This window comes from Brassica oleracea, chromosome C5 (genome assembly GCF_000695525.1).
Source record: "Brassica oleracea var. oleracea cultivar TO1000 chromosome C5, BOL, whole genome shotgun sequence".
NCBI lineage: Eukaryota > Viridiplantae > Streptophyta > Magnoliopsida > Brassicales > Brassicaceae > Brassica > Brassica oleracea.
Genome location: NC_027752.1, coordinates 27,760,827 through 27,777,792, shown reverse-complemented (window position 1 = coordinate 27,777,792; position 16,966 = coordinate 27,760,827). Strand labels below are relative to the sequence as shown.

At 36.4% G+C, this 16,966-nt stretch overlaps 1 protein-coding gene across 1 annotated transcript; it reads left to right on the top strand.

The window, feature by feature from the left end:
- Positions 1 to 254: 254 nt before the first annotated feature.
- On the top strand, positions 255 to 2,118 carry LOC106344901. The gene is made up of 4 exons (XM_013784195.1): positions 255 to 306; positions 1,332 to 1,456; positions 1,640 to 1,927; positions 2,017 to 2,118. Exons 1-4 carry the CDS (start codon positions 255 to 257, stop codon positions 2,116 to 2,118), a joined length of 567 nt encoding a protein of 188 aa, XP_013639649.1.
- The last annotated feature ends 14,848 nt before the right edge of the window (positions 2,119 to 16,966 follow it).

Below are 16,966 nucleotides of genomic sequence, written 5' to 3'. Positions count from 1 at the left end.
CGATTCCTAATTTTCATGTACTTTTTGCAGGAAGAGATTGTAATGGCAGTCACTGAGTATCCACACGCTGGATGAAAAGTTGCTTTCAGTAATAGCTTTGCTAACGCCACTACGAGTTTATTATTACCACCATCACCTTAACAGGCAAATTTCATAGCCAGATTCAGGAATGTAAAAGATTAGTGGAGTCTGGAGACGGATGAGAGAGTATCGGTTGTATTGGTGGTGGATGAAGCAATAGAACCGTCAAGGAGATGGAGGTTTTGAAGCGATCGTTGGCGGAGCTGTTGTACTGCACATATGAGCGTTTGAGCGCATCAGACAATACGAGAGCTGAAATCAAAGATCAAATCGCGCAACTTAAGTCGAATCTACCAGGCTTCGACCGAAGCTTACTTCCTCTCAATAAAAAATACATTCTCGCTTAAGGTTTCCGCTCGAAACTCTATCATGTGTTTTGCTGATTTATGTTTGATTGTGAATTTGTCTTTTTGAAATGAAGCTTGTGGCTCTTTTAGACTTTTGGTTTTGAGTCTATTTTGCGGGTACACATCATTCGTGAAATTAATTAATCGCTTTAGTAAAAGTTGATGAGATCTCACCATTAATCCATCCATTGACAAATATTCTGCAATCAACGCTTTAAAATGATTTCAGAAAAACATTTGGATTCATACCACTACTAGAAAACATGTATTTACCGACCGATTTTACCGACTGCCTATGTAGTCGCTAAATTTACCGACTGATTACCGTTTGTGTAACGACCAACGAGCGATCAAAATAAAACGGTCGGCAATCAGTCGCTAAATACCGACTGAACAAAACAGTAGCAATGTATTCGTAAATTCGGGACCGATTTGCGACTAATAAGAAGTCGGTAAATATCGATTGGCCATCGCTCGCCAATTTGAAATATTTTGGGTTAAACAATCACATTTCAGTCGTTAAAAACCAGTGTAAAACACGTGAATATCGTTGCCAGTTAGGTGTACCAACTTTTTACGAATAAATAAATCAGTCGCAAAATCAGTCGTTGTATCCCTTTGCTACAATTGTCTTTTATGTTTAGGGTATTGAAAATTGTAGCTACAATTGATTCAGGGTATTGAAAATTGTAGAAATCTAGCTACAATCTGTCAAGTATGTTGATTTGTTGATGAAAATTGTAGAAATCTAACCTTGTCTTCTTGTGTTTTGCTAAAAAAAAGATTTCATTAAACCTGTTATAATCAACTCTGCGCAAAAGCATTCTTTTCAATTTAAATTTTTATTTTATAGGTTTGTCCTCAGTTTCTCTAAGTTTTTTGACCATATTTATATGTTTGTAGGTTTGGATACGTCGAGGTTGACCCGGAAGTTTACCAAGATTTTAAAGAACAAGTTTAATAAGACTTACTACAGCTGGTCTCGTGTTCCTAGACACCGACAAGAGCGTTACTTTGTGGAATTCACCGTAAACTTTTCTGTCTTTGAGTTGTTATAATTATTATTGCTATAACCTCAGTCATTTTAATTGTCATAACTTCAGTCATTTTATTTGTTATAACTAGCTATAATCAAGCTTGTTAGACTCTGTTTTTTCTCTTAATTCTTTGGTTTTTGATGGCTAACTGGTATCTTCTATGTTCTTTTGTAGAAAAATCACACATGGCATCCATCATTGACTGGTGTTGTTCAAGAACATTTCAAGGCCATTTGTCAAAAACGTATGAAAGAAATGGTCAGCTCAGCAAGAACTTCTCGGGAGCAACCTACTTGGATACACGACACACTCTGGAAAAAAATGACAGACTATTGGCACACTGACGCAGCGGTTGCAAAGAGTGCGACAACATCAGCAGCTAGAATGTCTGATCGTCAAGGTCTTGGTGCTCACAAGCATAACTCTGGCCAGAAGTCTTATATGTTGATCGAACAAGAGATGGTGAGTCCCTACTGCTTAGTGATTCAATTTGATTTGTATGTTTGGTTTTTTTACATTTTATACTGATTTTTTCTTCCATATCACTTCAGGTTGTTGAATTGGGAAGACCAGTGAGCATTGGTGAAGTATTCATCAGAGCTCATACAAAATCAGACGGAACCTTTAGCGATTTCAAAGCTGAAAATAGCTGAAGCTTACAAGAAGAAAAAAGAAGCAAAGTTGACCGGCCTTGAGACTGATCACACCGAAACCTCGAACGGGCAGCATCCACCACTATCAGTAGAAGAGGATAATGATCTGTTTATTCAGGTTGGGTGATAATGATCTGTTTATTCAGGTTGGGTTCTTACAGTCAACGTTTATGTCTTATGTTTTCGGTTGATTTTGCTTGTTATTGATATAGTCTCACTATTCATTTTCATTTTCATTTTGTAGGCCACTTTCACCAATGACAGAGGGCAAATTTATGGCCTTGGAAGCTTGAAGACAGACTTAAGGAAATGCCAAATGACCCAAGAAGCTTGTCTTCTTTCATGCAGTTGCAACAGCATCTCGTAGAAGCTCAACGCCAAATTAAAGAACAAGCTGCTCTTCTTGCAAAGGCTGAGGAAGAGCGTGCCCAGGTTGCTGCTGCTGCGGCAAAGGCTGAGGAAGAGCGTTAATATACCATGGATTTTACCCACTTTTACCGATGGTATATAGGTGTTTTTAGATACATTATAGTTATTTTGGAGTCTTTTTAATATGTTTCCACGTTTTGGAGTGATTTGGAGGAAACTTGTGATTTTGGATCATTAAAATGAGAAAGACCCGTAGCTGACCATCGAACCAGTCCAGCGGTCGGCGTTTGAAGATGATAATCGATCGACACACACCTTGTGTCGTCAATCGACGTCGAAGCGCGCAAAGATCAGCCTTGGTTCCAGCCGACTTAAAGCCCAAGTCTCACACGCTTTTAACCTAACACTTTTGTGCTTGCCACTGTTCTAGGCAACACACGCTTTCATACTTTCTTACACAGCAAAATACTTATAGTTTTAGGTTTGGAGAGAAGATCCAAGACTCCTTCAGAGATTTGTATCGAAACTCCAAGTTTTTATACTCCTATCTATTCTATACAGTTTTATTACTATCTTGTTATAAATTGCTTAGCTATGTCTGAGTAGTTCTCTTTGTTAGATTTAGGGTTCAGATATTCATGAGGGATTAGCCCAAAATATAGAATTGCTAAGTTGTTAGGATATCAATCAATTTAATTGTTCTTTAATGCATGTGTTCTAGAGTAGCTAACTAGGACTTTGTCTATAGATAATTAGGTGCAAGCGAAAGCATGGTCCTTTGTCTGATCTAGTTTACATTGCGCTAAGATCGCTAGAAACAAGATACAACTGATTTAGTTTAACCTAGTGAACAAGTCAAACCCGCGCGGTAAAGCTTTCTAGTAGGAACATCGATCGACACTTTCGTAAGACCAACATGCAACAGCTGAGGTCTTAGATCTAGACAATAGATAATCTAAAAATACGGAAGTTGATCGATGATATCACTCAAATTACCCTAGGGAGTGAATTACTCTATCAAATAAGAGGTTCAGATGTAGTAATTAGGGATCGAATCCACAGAGACTCTAGGATTACACAATAGATTATGGTCTTTGAAATAGGCTAGATTAATTGGTTTATAGGTTTTAAAGCAGTAACTAGATTTTTGAGCAAGTTTATTACTCGATTGATTTGTTTTGAGGTTGTTAATAGTTGGGAGAATAGCTAGATTCAGGTATGTTCTCAGGTATGATAAGTAATACTTAAATTGGGTATTTAGGGATTTATTGATATTAATTGTTCTTGAATTCAAACTCAGATATAATCAATTAGATTATCTAATCTGGATCTCGGATTTTAACTCTCGTATGTTAACCACGAGAAAGTGTCGATCGATTATTCGTTACGAATATCGATCGATACACCTTTCAAAATATCAATCGACAAGGCTGTCGCTGCGTCGATCGATACTTCTTCGAGAAAGCTTTAAGGACAGGTTTGCTTTATATTCTCTAACTTACTAGATCAACTCTCATCTGTATCTAGTCAGTTAGATCATACTAGTTTATTTTCAGACATTGAGTCAAGCAATGGCTTGATCTCAATTAATCCTAAGATCTAAGTTTAAAGGATGATCAATCCTAAACTTAGCTTTAAGCACAACTAGATAAAGAACTATATTTTTAAACACCCTAACAATTGTTTGTGTCAGTAATACATTTGTCAACCTAATGAGAAACCTAAATCTAACAGTAAGGACTACTCAGACATATTCATGAAACACATAGTTATGATGGTCTGAATAATAGTTACATGAAATAAACAATAAAAGTAAGCAACATAATAAGTGAAAGCAAGGGAGTTCAAGATCTTCTCTGTTTTGCAGTATTGATCTATCTCTCCAATCCTAAGCTCTCTCCTTTCAATGGTGGCCTCTTGCTTCCTCCAAATTAGGTCTAAAAAGGTCTCTAGGCAAGTCTTTCTCTATCTTTCGTTCGGATTCTTTAGCTAAGGCGACCCTTCGATCGTCTCTTTGTTTCAACTCAGCTTTAGTGTTGTAATTGGGCCAGGCCCAGACTTCTAGTTTTCTAATGAAAGTATTAAGTCAACCTTCGGATGTTAGCTCGATGATCGGTTTCTCGATCTTATGGATCGGGATGGTTCGTTTAACTTGATGTCGTAGTCTGCTGCCTAAGGCGAAGAGGGCGTCGGCGCACACGTTTCCCCCTCTTGGGACTTTGGTGAGTTCGAAGAACTCAAAGTCCTTAGCGAGTGTTTGGACGACTTTAAGGTAGGCGTCCATTCACTCGTTGCGGGCGTTGTAGTCGCCGCTGAACTGACTAGTGACGAGTTGTGAGTCGCAGTACGCACTGAGCCATTTTGCCTTGACCTCCTTAGCAAGTCGTAATCCTGCGATGAGCGACTCGTACTCTGCTTTGTTGTTTGAAGCGGTGAAACCAAAGCTGAACGACTGCCTGATTAATTCGCCTGTTGGTGACTGCAGTTGGACTCCTACTCCCGATCCTTTGTTAGTCGACTAACCGTCGACGTGGAGAATCCAGTTTTGACTCGGAAGGATTAGGTCCTGCTCTAGCTCTGGCGCGAGTTCGATCGGAAATCGGCGAGGACCTGCGATTTTGCTACCGACTGATTTTTGAACACAATATCATGCTCACTAAGCTCGATAGCCCACTTCGATAATCGTCCAGACTGATTGGTGTTCTGAATTATGGTGCGAAGGGGATGATTCATCAGTACTTCGATCATGTGCGATTGGAAGTAAGGACGTAGCTTCCTCGCTGAAGTAATAACGGAAACGGCCATTTTCTCGAGTGTAGGGCATCGAGTCTCTGGGTCGGTCATCCGCTTGCTCGTGTAGAAGATATGCTTTTGAACGAGTACTGTTGATAAACCAGTTAAGAAAAGGAGACGAGTTCTCGTCGGTGGGTCGTGACAAAGACGTTTTATTGGATCAATGAATCGTTTGATTGTGTTACAAAAGAGGAAAGAAACGGTGGAAACAAGCCGACGAAAGCTAGTTCGCTGGAAGGTACAAGTCGGCGAGAGTAAAGATGTAAAACCCTTATTTAATTATTCCATCATAAGCAACTTAACTGTTCCAACCCCCTCTATTGATCACCTTATATAAACATAATCCGATTCTCTTAATCCAAACCCATTTCAAAACATTGCTTTTCGATTCCTAATTTTCATGTACTTTTTGCAGGAAGAGATTGTAATGGCAGTCACTGAGTATCCACACGCTGGATGAAAAGTTGCTTTCAGTAATAGCTTTGCTAACGCCACTACGAGTTTATTATTACCACCATCACCTTAACAGGCAAATTTCATAGCCAGATTCAGGAATGTAAAAGATTAGTGGAGTCTGGAGACGGATGAGAGAGTATCGGTTGTATTGGTGGTGGATGAAGCAATAGAACCGTCAAGGAGATGGAGGTTTTGAAGCGATCGTTGGCGGAGCTGTTGTACTGCACATATGAGCGTTTGAGCGCATCAGACAATACGAGAGCTGAAATCAAAGATCAAATCGCGCAACTTAAGTCGAATCTACCAGGCTTCGACCGAAGCTTACTTCCTCTCAATAAAAAATACATTCTCGCTTAAGGTTTCCGCTCGAAACTCTATCATGTGTTTTGCTGATTTATGTTTGATTGTGAATTTGTCTTTTTGAAATGAAGCTTGTGGCTCTTTTAGACTTTTGGTTTTGAGTCTATTTTGCGGGTACACATCATTCGTGAAATTAATTAATCGCTTTAGTAAAAGTTGATGAGATCTCACCATTAATCCATCCATTGACAAATATTCTGCAATCAACGCTTTAAAATGATTTCAGAAAAACATTTGGATTCATACCACTACTAGAAAACATGTATTTACCGACCGATTTTACCGACTGCCTATGTAGTCGCTAAATTTACCGACTGATTACCGTTTGTGTAACGACCAACGAGCGATCAAAATAAAACGGTCGGCAATCAGTCGCTAAATACCGACTGAACAAAACAGTAGCAATGTATTCGTAAATTCGGGACCGATTTGCGACTAATAAGAAGTCGGTAAATATCGATTGGCCATCGCTCGCCAATTTGAAATATTTTGGGTTAAACAATCACATTTCAGTCGTTAAAAACCAGTGTAAAACACGTGAATATCGTTGCCAGTTAGGTGTACCAACTTTTTACGAATAAATAAATCAGTCGCAAAATCAGTCGTTGTATCCCTTTGCTACAATTGTCTTTTATGTTTAGGGTATTGAAAATTGTAGCTACAATTGATTCAGGGTATTGAAAATTGTAGAAATCTAGCTACAATCTGTCAAGTATGTTGATTTGTTGATGAAAATTGTAGAAATCTAACCTTGTCTTCTTGTGTTTTGCTAAAAAAAAGATTTCATTAAACCTGTTATAATCAACTCTGCGCAAAAGCATTCTTTTCAATTTAAATTTTTATTTTATAGGTTTGTCCTCAGTTTCTCTAAGTTTTTTGACCATATTTATATGTTTGTAGGTTTGGATACGTCGAGGTTGACCCGGAAGTTTACCAAGATTTTAAAGAACAAGTTTAATAAGACTTACTACAGCTGGTCTCGTGTTCCTAGACACCGACAAGAGCGTTACTTTGTGGAATTCACCGTAAACTTTTCTGTCTTTGAGTTGTTATAATTATTATTGCTATAACCTCAGTCATTTTAATTGTCATAACTTCAGTCATTTTATTTGTTATAACTAGCTATAATCAAGCTTGTTAGACTCTGTTTTTTCTCTTAATTCTTTGGTTTTTGATGGCTAACTGGTATCTTCTATGTTCTTTTGTAGAAAAATCACACATGGCATCCATCATTGACTGGTGTTGTTCAAGAACATTTCAAGGCCATTTGTCAAAAACGTATGAAAGAAATGGTCAGCTCAGCAAGAACTTCTCGGGAGCAACCTACTTGGATACACGACACACTCTGGAAAAAAATGACAGACTATTGGCACACTGACGCAGCGGTTGCAAAGAGTGCGACAACATCAGCAGCTAGAATGTCTGATCGTCAAGGTCTTGGTGCTCACAAGCATAACTCTGGCCAGAAGTCTTATATGTTGATCGAACAAGAGATGGTGAGTCCCTACTGCTTAGTGATTCAATTTGATTTGTATGTTTGGTTTTTTTACATTTTATACTGATTTTTTCTTCCATATCACTTCAGGTTGTTGAATTGGGAAGACCAGTGAGCATTGGTGAAGTATTCATCAGAGCTCATACAAAATCAGACGGAACCTTTAGCGATTTCAAAGCTGAAAATAGCTGAAGCTTACAAGAAGAAAAAAGAAGCAAAGTTGACCGGCCTTGAGACTGATCACACCGAAACCTCGAACGGGCAGCATCCACCACTATCAGTAGAAGAGGATAATGATCTGTTTATTCAGGTTGGGTGATAATGATCTGTTTATTCAGGTTGGGTTCTTACAGTCAACGTTTATGTCTTATGTTTTCGGTTGATTTTGCTTGTTATTGATATAGTCTCACTATTCATTTTCATTTTCATTTTGTAGGCCACTTTCACCAATGACAGAGGGCAAATTTATGGCCTTGGAAGCTTGAAGACAGACTTAAGGAAATGCCAAATGACCCAAGAAGCTTGTCTTCTTTCATGCAGTTGCAACAGCATCTCGTAGAAGCTCAACGCCAAATTAAAGAACAAGCTGCTCTTCTTGCAAAGGCTGAGGAAGAGCGTGCCCAGGTTGCTGCTGCTGCGGCAAAGGCTGAGGAAGAGCGTTAATATACCATGGATTTTACCCACTTTTACCGATGGTATATAGGTGTTTTTAGATACATTATAGTTATTTTGGAGTCTTTTTAATATGTTTCCACGTTTTGGAGTGATTTGGAGGAAACTTGTGATTTTGGATCATTAAAATGAGAAAGACCCGTAGCTGACCATCGAACCAGTCCAGCGGTCGGCGTTTGAAGATGATAATCGATCGACACACACCTTGTGTCGTCAATCGACGTCGAAGCGCGCAAAGATCAGCCTTGGTTCCAGCCGACTTAAAGCCCAAGTCTCACACGCTTTTAACCTAACACTTTTGTGCTTGCCACTGTTCTAGGCAACACACGCTTTCATACTTTCTTACACAGCAAAATACTTATAGTTTTAGGTTTGGAGAGAAGATCCAAGACTCCTTCAGAGATTTGTATCGAAACTCCAAGTTTTTATACTCCTATCTATTCTATACAGTTTTATTACTATCTTGTTATAAATTGCTTAGCTATGTCTGAGTAGTTCTCTTTGTTAGATTTAGGGTTCAGATATTCATGAGGGATTAGCCCAAAATATAGAATTGCTAAGTTGTTAGGATATCAATCAATTTAATTGTTCTTTAATGCATGTGTTCTAGAGTAGCTAACTAGGACTTTGTCTATAGATAATTAGGTGCAAGCGAAAGCATGGTCCTTTGTCTGATCTAGTTTACATTGCGCTAAGATCGCTAGAAACAAGATACAACTGATTTAGTTTAACCTAGTGAACAAGTCAAACCCGCGCGGTAAAGCTTTCTAGTAGGAACATCGATCGACACTTTCGTAAGACCAACATGCAACAGCTGAGGTCTTAGATCTAGACAATAGATAATCTAAAAATACGGAAGTTGATCGATGATATCACTCAAATTACCCTAGGGAGTGAATTACTCTATCAAATAAGAGGTTCAGATGTAGTAATTAGGGATCGAATCCACAGAGACTCTAGGATTACACAATAGATTATGGTCTTTGAAATAGGCTAGATTAATTGGTTTATAGGTTTTAAAGCAGTAACTAGATTTTTGAGCAAGTTTATTACTCGATTGATTTGTTTTGAGGTTGTTAATAGTTGGGAGAATAGCTAGATTCAGGTATGTTCTCAGGTATGATAAGTAATACTTAAATTGGGTATTTAGGGATTTATTGATATTAATTGTTCTTGAATTCAAACTCAGATATAATCAATTAGATTATCTAATCTGGATCTCGGATTTTAACTCTCGTATGTTAACCACGAGAAAGTGTCGATCGATTATTCGTTACGAATATCGATCGATACACCTTTCAAAATATCAATCGACAAGGCTGTCGCTGCGTCGATCGATACTTCTTCGAGAAAGCTTTAAGGACAGGTTTGCTTTATATTCTCTAACTTACTAGATCAACTCTCATCTGTATCTAGTCAGTTAGATCATACTAGTTTATTTTCAGACATTGAGTCAAGCAATGGCTTGATCTCAATTAATCCTAAGATCTAAGTTTAAAGGATGATCAATCCTAAACTTAGCTTTAAGCACAACTAGATAAAGAACTATATTTTTAAACACCCTAACAATTGTTTGTGTCAGTAATACATTTATCAACCTATTGAGAAACCTAAATCTAACAGTAAGGACTACTCAGACATAATCATAAAACACATAGTTATGATGATCTGAATAATACTTAAATAGAAGTTACATGAAATAAACAATAAAAGTAAGCAACATAATAAGTGAAAGCAAGGGAATTCAAGATCTTCTTTGTTTTGCAGTGTTGTTCTATCTCTCCAATCCTAAGCTCTCTCCTTTCAATGGTGGCCTCTTGCTTCCTCCAAATTAGGTCTAAAAAGGTCTCTAGGCAAGTCTTTCTCTATCTTTCGTTCGGATTCTTTAGCTAAGGCGACCCTTCGATCGTCTCTTTGTTTCAACTCAGCTTTAGTGTTGTAATTGGGCCAGGCCCAGACTTCTAGTTTTCTAATGAAAAGTATTAAGTGAACAAAAAAAAAAAAGGCAAGTCTTTCTCTAAAATGATACAAAACCCCTAATAAATAGCCTAACAGGCGGCCAGAGACTTAAGATGTAATTATTGAAACTTTTGTGAAACTTGAAATCTTCTAATTTGTCATTAACTCTCGGGTGGCTTCGCTGTCGATCGATGAGAAGAGGTCAACATCGATCGATATTTGTTGGCAACCGTCGGTCGATATTTCTTGGTAACCGTTGACCATCTCCTATTTCCAGCAAAGCTCAAAAGATCTCCAAGTAGCTCCAAATACATCATTTTCTTCTAGTTAGTACCTGAACCTGTAATTACTTAAATATACTCTATATATTAGTAAATATATCTTAAAACACTTATAAACCATTGCTATTAATGGGTAAAATCCATGGTCTATCAACTCTCCTAGACTTGCTCTTTTGCTTGTCCTCAAGCAAAGCAGACTAGTAGTCTCTTTGAAAGAGGTTTGAAAACAACAGGGACTCACACAATTTTAAACTTAGAATCATCACCTCTACAATATTGTAATTCACATCTAAGAATTCCCAATCACAAAAGCACATCATACTATATCCTAGCTTAGCAACCAAATTCACCTAGCTAACAACTTAGCAAATCTTGTCTGGCATTCCCCTCTACCAACCTCATTTCATTTCTTAGCATAAATAAAAGTGCAGGCTTTACGTTGGGAGTATCGATCACAGGATGAAGGATTTTCAAACAAGTATCTGGACCTGCAGGTAAACATTAGTTCATATACTCTCTCTCTACTAATATTCTCTCTTTGTCAAAGTCTGCTTACATTTGCAAGATAAAAGACCAAGATTGGACAGGCTTCCATGACTCAAGACTTAATGGTGGTTGTCACCAAGTCCTGTTCACTTCTTTTTGACCTACATCCTAGGATTATTTGTGAAGCAAACGTTAATGGTTGTAGCCACCAAGTCCTGTTCTAATCCTTTACCTATAGAATTTTTATGAATCAAGCCTTAATGTTTGTAGCCCCCAAGTCCTGTTCGAATCCCTTCTTAATAAATCTCTAATACACTACAGGAAATGTGAGTATTAATAGCAGAATATGATAGCGTTTTTTTCGATTATGCTATGGTTGACATACCTCTTACTTTTAGATAGCGTTTGCGAAAATCTAACACTATGCAAAACTAAAGCGGAAAATAATTGATTTTTCCTCTCACCCTTGTTTCATTTTTCCTCTCACTCCAAATCTCAAATTTAACTTCAATCTTAAATATAAACTCAAAAAATAATATATTTAGAAATTAACCTCAGATCTTAAATAAATACCCCAAAACTTTAACTTTCAAACTCTCTACTCAAACCTTATTCTAAACTCCAAACTTGAAAACTAATTTTAAAAATTAATCATATACCCTAAACTATAACTAAAAATATTTAAATTCTGATCTTTTTATTATTTTTTAAAATAATCATATACCATAAGCTCTAATTAGAAATTTTTTTTTGTCTATGAATATTATATATATATATATATATATATATATATATATCATATCATATCCTAAATTAATTATGTATCCTAAACTCTAACTAGAAATCGTAAAATTCTAATCTTTTTCTTATTTTAAAACATTTTAGTTTCAAATTTAAATTCTAATACCTTAAACCTAAACTCGAAATGTATATCATAACACAAATCATATACCCTAAATCATATCACATATACTCTAAACTCAAATTTTTAAACTATGGTTTTTAAATACAAAATAAATATGATCAGTAATTAGAATATAATTTAGTTTTTATATAAATAAAATTTGTTAAACATTAAGTTTTAAATTTCTAAAACAACTATAGTAAAAAAAATGTTTTTGATTGATTAATTTTGGACCATTGATTGGTTTTAATCCAAAGGTCACAAGTCAAATTTAGTTAATCCTCTCACTTTCTCTTTATTTGTCAGTCTATCAAAATTAGAATTACAATTTGTGGCCATTGATTGTTTTTGATCTTGTGGCCTAAAATTAATCTTTTTCATCTATCCATTCAAACCTCTCTCTCACGATTGTGATTAATCTAAAATCACAAAATCATCAGATCAACGCACATAGATTGGCTCGGCTCGAATCAGCCTCTCACGATTTAAACTGTCTCAGTTCAGTCCTCTCTCTGTCTACCTCTCTCAGCCATGATGAAAGCTTCGTCGACAACGCTACTCGAGTCAGATGTGAGCTACAAACAGAGATGGCGGAGGAGGAGAAGAGGCTTCGATGGTTCAGTTCCGTAACCTGCTGATTTTGTGTTTGTTTGTGTCATTTCAATCTCAGTTCCAGGTTAGTTTTTTCGTTTCTCTGTTCTGAACGATGCAATAACATTGATTCATCAGGAACAGGGGATTAGTAAGTTAAAGTTGTAAGCTTTGACTTGATTCTTAATAAACTTAATGGATTTATGAGTTTTCTCACCTTGTGATCACCAATCTATCTACACTCTTGGGTTTATTTTTTTGTTTACTGCTGTTTTCAGTTACTTGGAGCCTCTTGCAGTTGCTCTAGATAAAGAGAAGTGGAGCATGTGTGTTTACTCAAAGTGAAACAGAGTTTGATGGAGATTGTTGAGTTTGCTATGGCTTCTCCTTTCTTCTTTCTCTCTCGCAGGATTGCTTCTCTTCATGTTTTTACTAATGTCTCGAACGGTTATGAATCAAGTTCTGATCAAGAAAGCTACTCTGAGACAAGTTCAGGTAAACTATCAAAGGTATCTATCACTAAGACTCCTCTGTTTCTGTATGTTTGTGTTGTGGTGAGTTTGAATTTTGGTGTTTATCTTAATTATTATAGATAGATAATGCGTTTGTGTCTCGTGTCTGCTCAGAGACTGCAGGTGGACTTCCATATTTGTTCTTGCTTTTGACTTATGGCTTTGTCTTATATAGAGTTATAATAATGTGTACATGCTTTGGTTTTGTTCACAGGGAGAAGAACACGAAGCAGAGGAGCTCGTGAAAATTTAAATGGTGAAGCTCATTATTGAGGATTATGGTCCGTATGAGCTGATCTGAGTTTTGATATTGAAGAAGATGAGAAACTTGGTTGGAGAAGATGACGTGGGAGCAGAGATTGAATGTTAACATATGCAGCTCTTGAGAAGTTGAACGTAGAGTTAGCCATAAAAAAATATACTTAGAAATATTGTCATACTAGTAATCTCAAATCCTTGAATGTTTTGGATTTTTAATGAAAAACATATGCTATTTTATTATTTATTTGTGATTTATTAGAGTATAAAATCCAAACCCCAAAGACCAAAAGTCTAATCTGTTAAAGTTTTATCCTCAAATTTCATTATAAATTTCAAACCCTAAAAGAGTGATATATATATATATATATATATATATATATATATATTTAATTATAGGGTTTAAACCCCTAAATATAAATTTTTAAAACTTCAATCTTAAACTTAAACTCAAAATTTAATAATTCTAAAAATCTAATCTCAAATTTCTATTTTAAACCTCAAACATTAAATTTTAAATCTACACCCTAAATCTAATACCCTAAACCCCAAACTTAAACCCTACATGCTAAGTCATAAATCTAATCTTTTCAAACTTATAATATAAATTTTATACTTAAACTCCAAGTCTATTCAAAAACTCAAACCATATACCTAACTCTTAGTCTAAACCCAAAACACTATTTTCCAAACCCTAAACTTACTTAATTTTATTAATCTCGCATCATTACTTTTACTTAATTTAAAATTGCTTTACAAAGTGAAAACTGATAATTTATTAATCTGATATCATTATTTTTATAAATTTAAATGTATAACATAATTTCTTAATGAAATAAAAGTTTTAATTAATCTTCTAGATATTGAACCATTCAACATTTTAAACCATTATCTTAAACGTAAATCTAAATTTTAACACTATTCATCTTAACCCTAAATACTATTTTCAAACATTTAATATCATATATACATAAATTTTCCATATACATAATATAAATTTTAAACTTTCAATAATTTTACAATAATTATAAATACAAAAAAGACAATTTTATATTGTTTTTAGTTTGAGCCATTGATTGATTCAAAATCAAAGGCCCAAAATCAATCTTCTATCTATCCTCACCCTTTATTTCTATTGGTTTGGCATGGATCACCATTTGCACCCTTGGATGATAATGAATCAACGACTGAGATTAATTGTTCATCTATTATTTTTTTAATTATTTTCCAGAGATTTGAGCAGATCTTGTGTTTGAGAGAGGGAGAGAGAGAGAGAGAGAGAGATAGAGAGAGAGAGAGAGAAAAGCAAGTGATGCATATGCATATCGACTCCTTCTCGAAAGCAAAGATCTTGTCTTCTCTATGATGATTATGGTCGTCTCCTTCTCGACAGTTTTCGTCTTTCTCTCATCACTGAAACTGAACCAGAGCGCGAGGCTCACGCTGAGGCTTGAGCATCGTCCACTCGTCGTCCGGTGCGAAGCTTCTTCCAACGGAAGGGTAAAAAGTATGAAACTTTCTCAGGTTAGAGTTATCATATTCTTGCAGAAAAATCAGATCTGTGTTTGCTTGTGCAGAATCTGTCTTATATGTTTCTGTTTGAGTTTGAGAAGATTGATTAATTTGTTTATGTCTATGATTGATCTTATTTCAATTGATACTGTTAAGTTTAAGACAATTCGAAATTAATCTGAGTTGTTTAGGATCTGAGTTTCAATGTAATCAGTTTCTGATAGTGTAAAAGTTTGGAGTTGAAGTTTTAGATTTCGAAACTAATTTGATTTTTGATTTGTTTGTTCTTGTTACAGGAAGAAGCCGGATATGAAGCTGTGCTGGTGTAGATGAGCCGAGCAAGAAGAAGAAAAAGAGAAAGAGGGAGAAGACAGAGACGTAAGAAGGTAAGACGAGAAGATGGAAGAGGAAGGCGACGACAAAGTGGCGTAGATTAGGTTTAGTATTGGTTTGGTTATTAGGTTTGGTTTAGACATGGTTAGTTTAATAAACCGGGTTTGCGTATAAACCAATGTTTGGAAATCAACTGATTATTAATTGTAAACCAATTATTTATATACTGATCTTAATTAATTAATAAAATTTAATTTTGAATTACGAATTAATTTTTGATTTAATTTTGAATTATTTAATTATGAATTATGTTTAGGTGTAGTTTTTAATTTTATTTTTTAATTTGGTTTGGTTTGATAATTATTTTTAATAAATTTTCAGATAATTAAAAATAAATTAATAACACGAAACATTTGCTATTGTTGTTTATTAAACTATAGCGTTCGAAAGATCTGCTATTAAAAGTGTCGGACCTACGATAACGGGCGCTGTTAGAGCGTTTTAGGGAACACTATTAAAACAAATTAAGAGCGTTTAACGGCAGCTGTGTCAGGTTTAGCGTTTAACGACAGTTGTGTCAGGTTTAGTGTTGGAGGTCAGCTTTGGTTCCTTCGAACAATCTCAGCAAGTGTAACATAGTTGACAGGTTGATCCACTTTAGTATCTTTAGTACTATCTGCAATCAGTAAGTCTAGAATGATGCTAAAGAGTGGTTAGATAACAAGCAAAAATCTAATAAGTTCATAATCCCCTTCTTGACTCAATAAAAACTTTATGTTTTGAAAATATGATTTAAAAAATTCATGAATAAACTAATGTCAGTGAGTACCTCCCTCAGACTTAAATTTCACTGTCCCCAGTGATATTCAGTCTAAAGATTGGTTGGTTAGAGAATGAATAATAAGTACTAAGTTAGATGTTAGACAAGAGAAAATAATGTTTGTACCCCTCTATCTCGAGTGTCGATTGATATACACAACTCTTTATCGATCGACATAAGCACATCCCCGTCGATTGACGTAAGTACCTCTTCGTCGATCGATACGCAGGAACATAAAATTTCTGTGCTAGCTGCAGCGTATCAAGGTGTCTAACTCATCATAGAATCAGTATCAGTCAACTATGTTAGCTCTGTTATACAATCCAAACACATGCAAGGTTAGCAAAATAGATAATTTCCAGTCATAACATAGAATAATAAGTTCGAAAGCAATCCTAATAGTACGAAAGAAAAAGAAAACATAAGTAGATAATGATAGAAATATGAGGACTAGTCCTCATCAGTGGTGTCGTCGCTGGAGGTGCCTCTGCGCTGGCGTGATGGTCCTGCTGCTAACGGTGAGCTGGCTCGCACACTCCTCCTGCTCGAACAGCGACATCTCGATACTCAAGCCCATATGGCAGTGAGAACATCGACTACGACGCGCTGGAAATCTCCCTCAGGGTGTATAGACATGTCTGGCATAGGTGGGAATGGCGGGAGTGTGGCCTCGGGCTGATGCGGCTGAGGTCCTCCATGTCACTGGACCGTGTAGCGTCGCGGCATGGTCGCTGGGGCTCGGAGGAGGCATGGGTCAGGGCGGAACTGAATGTTGGTAAGGCCATGGTCGAAATTCGTGAGTGTACGAAGTGGCAGCCACACCAAGTGCGTGCCATTCACATCCCTGAAGCACCAGTCGCGGTCTTCCTTGAGCCACTGGGTGCTCGTGAGATGCACTGTATTCATGTAGACGATCCGGCCATCCATCTCAGTATCGTCTAATGGAACTCTGCAATGTATGAAAATCGGGGTAAGTAGGCTCCCGACCGTCTCCTTCTTCCTTCCCTTTGACAGGAACGACTTCATCTTGAGCTTGACCAGATGCTC

Excerpts from the sequence above, each read along its gene's own strand:
- LOC106344901 (XM_013784195.1), top strand. The coding sequence starts at position 255 with ATGGAGGTTTTGAAGCGATCGTTGGCGGAGCTGTTGTACTGCACATAT. Across the intron at positions 307-1,331 it reads GTTGTACTGCACATATGAGC|GTTTGGATACGTCGAGGTTG; the intron begins GTTTGAGCGCAT and ends ATATGTTTGTAG. Across the intron at positions 1,928-2,016 it reads TGTTGATCGAACAAGAGATG|GTTGTTGAATTGGGAAGACC; the intron begins GTGAGTCCCTAC and ends ATATCACTTCAG.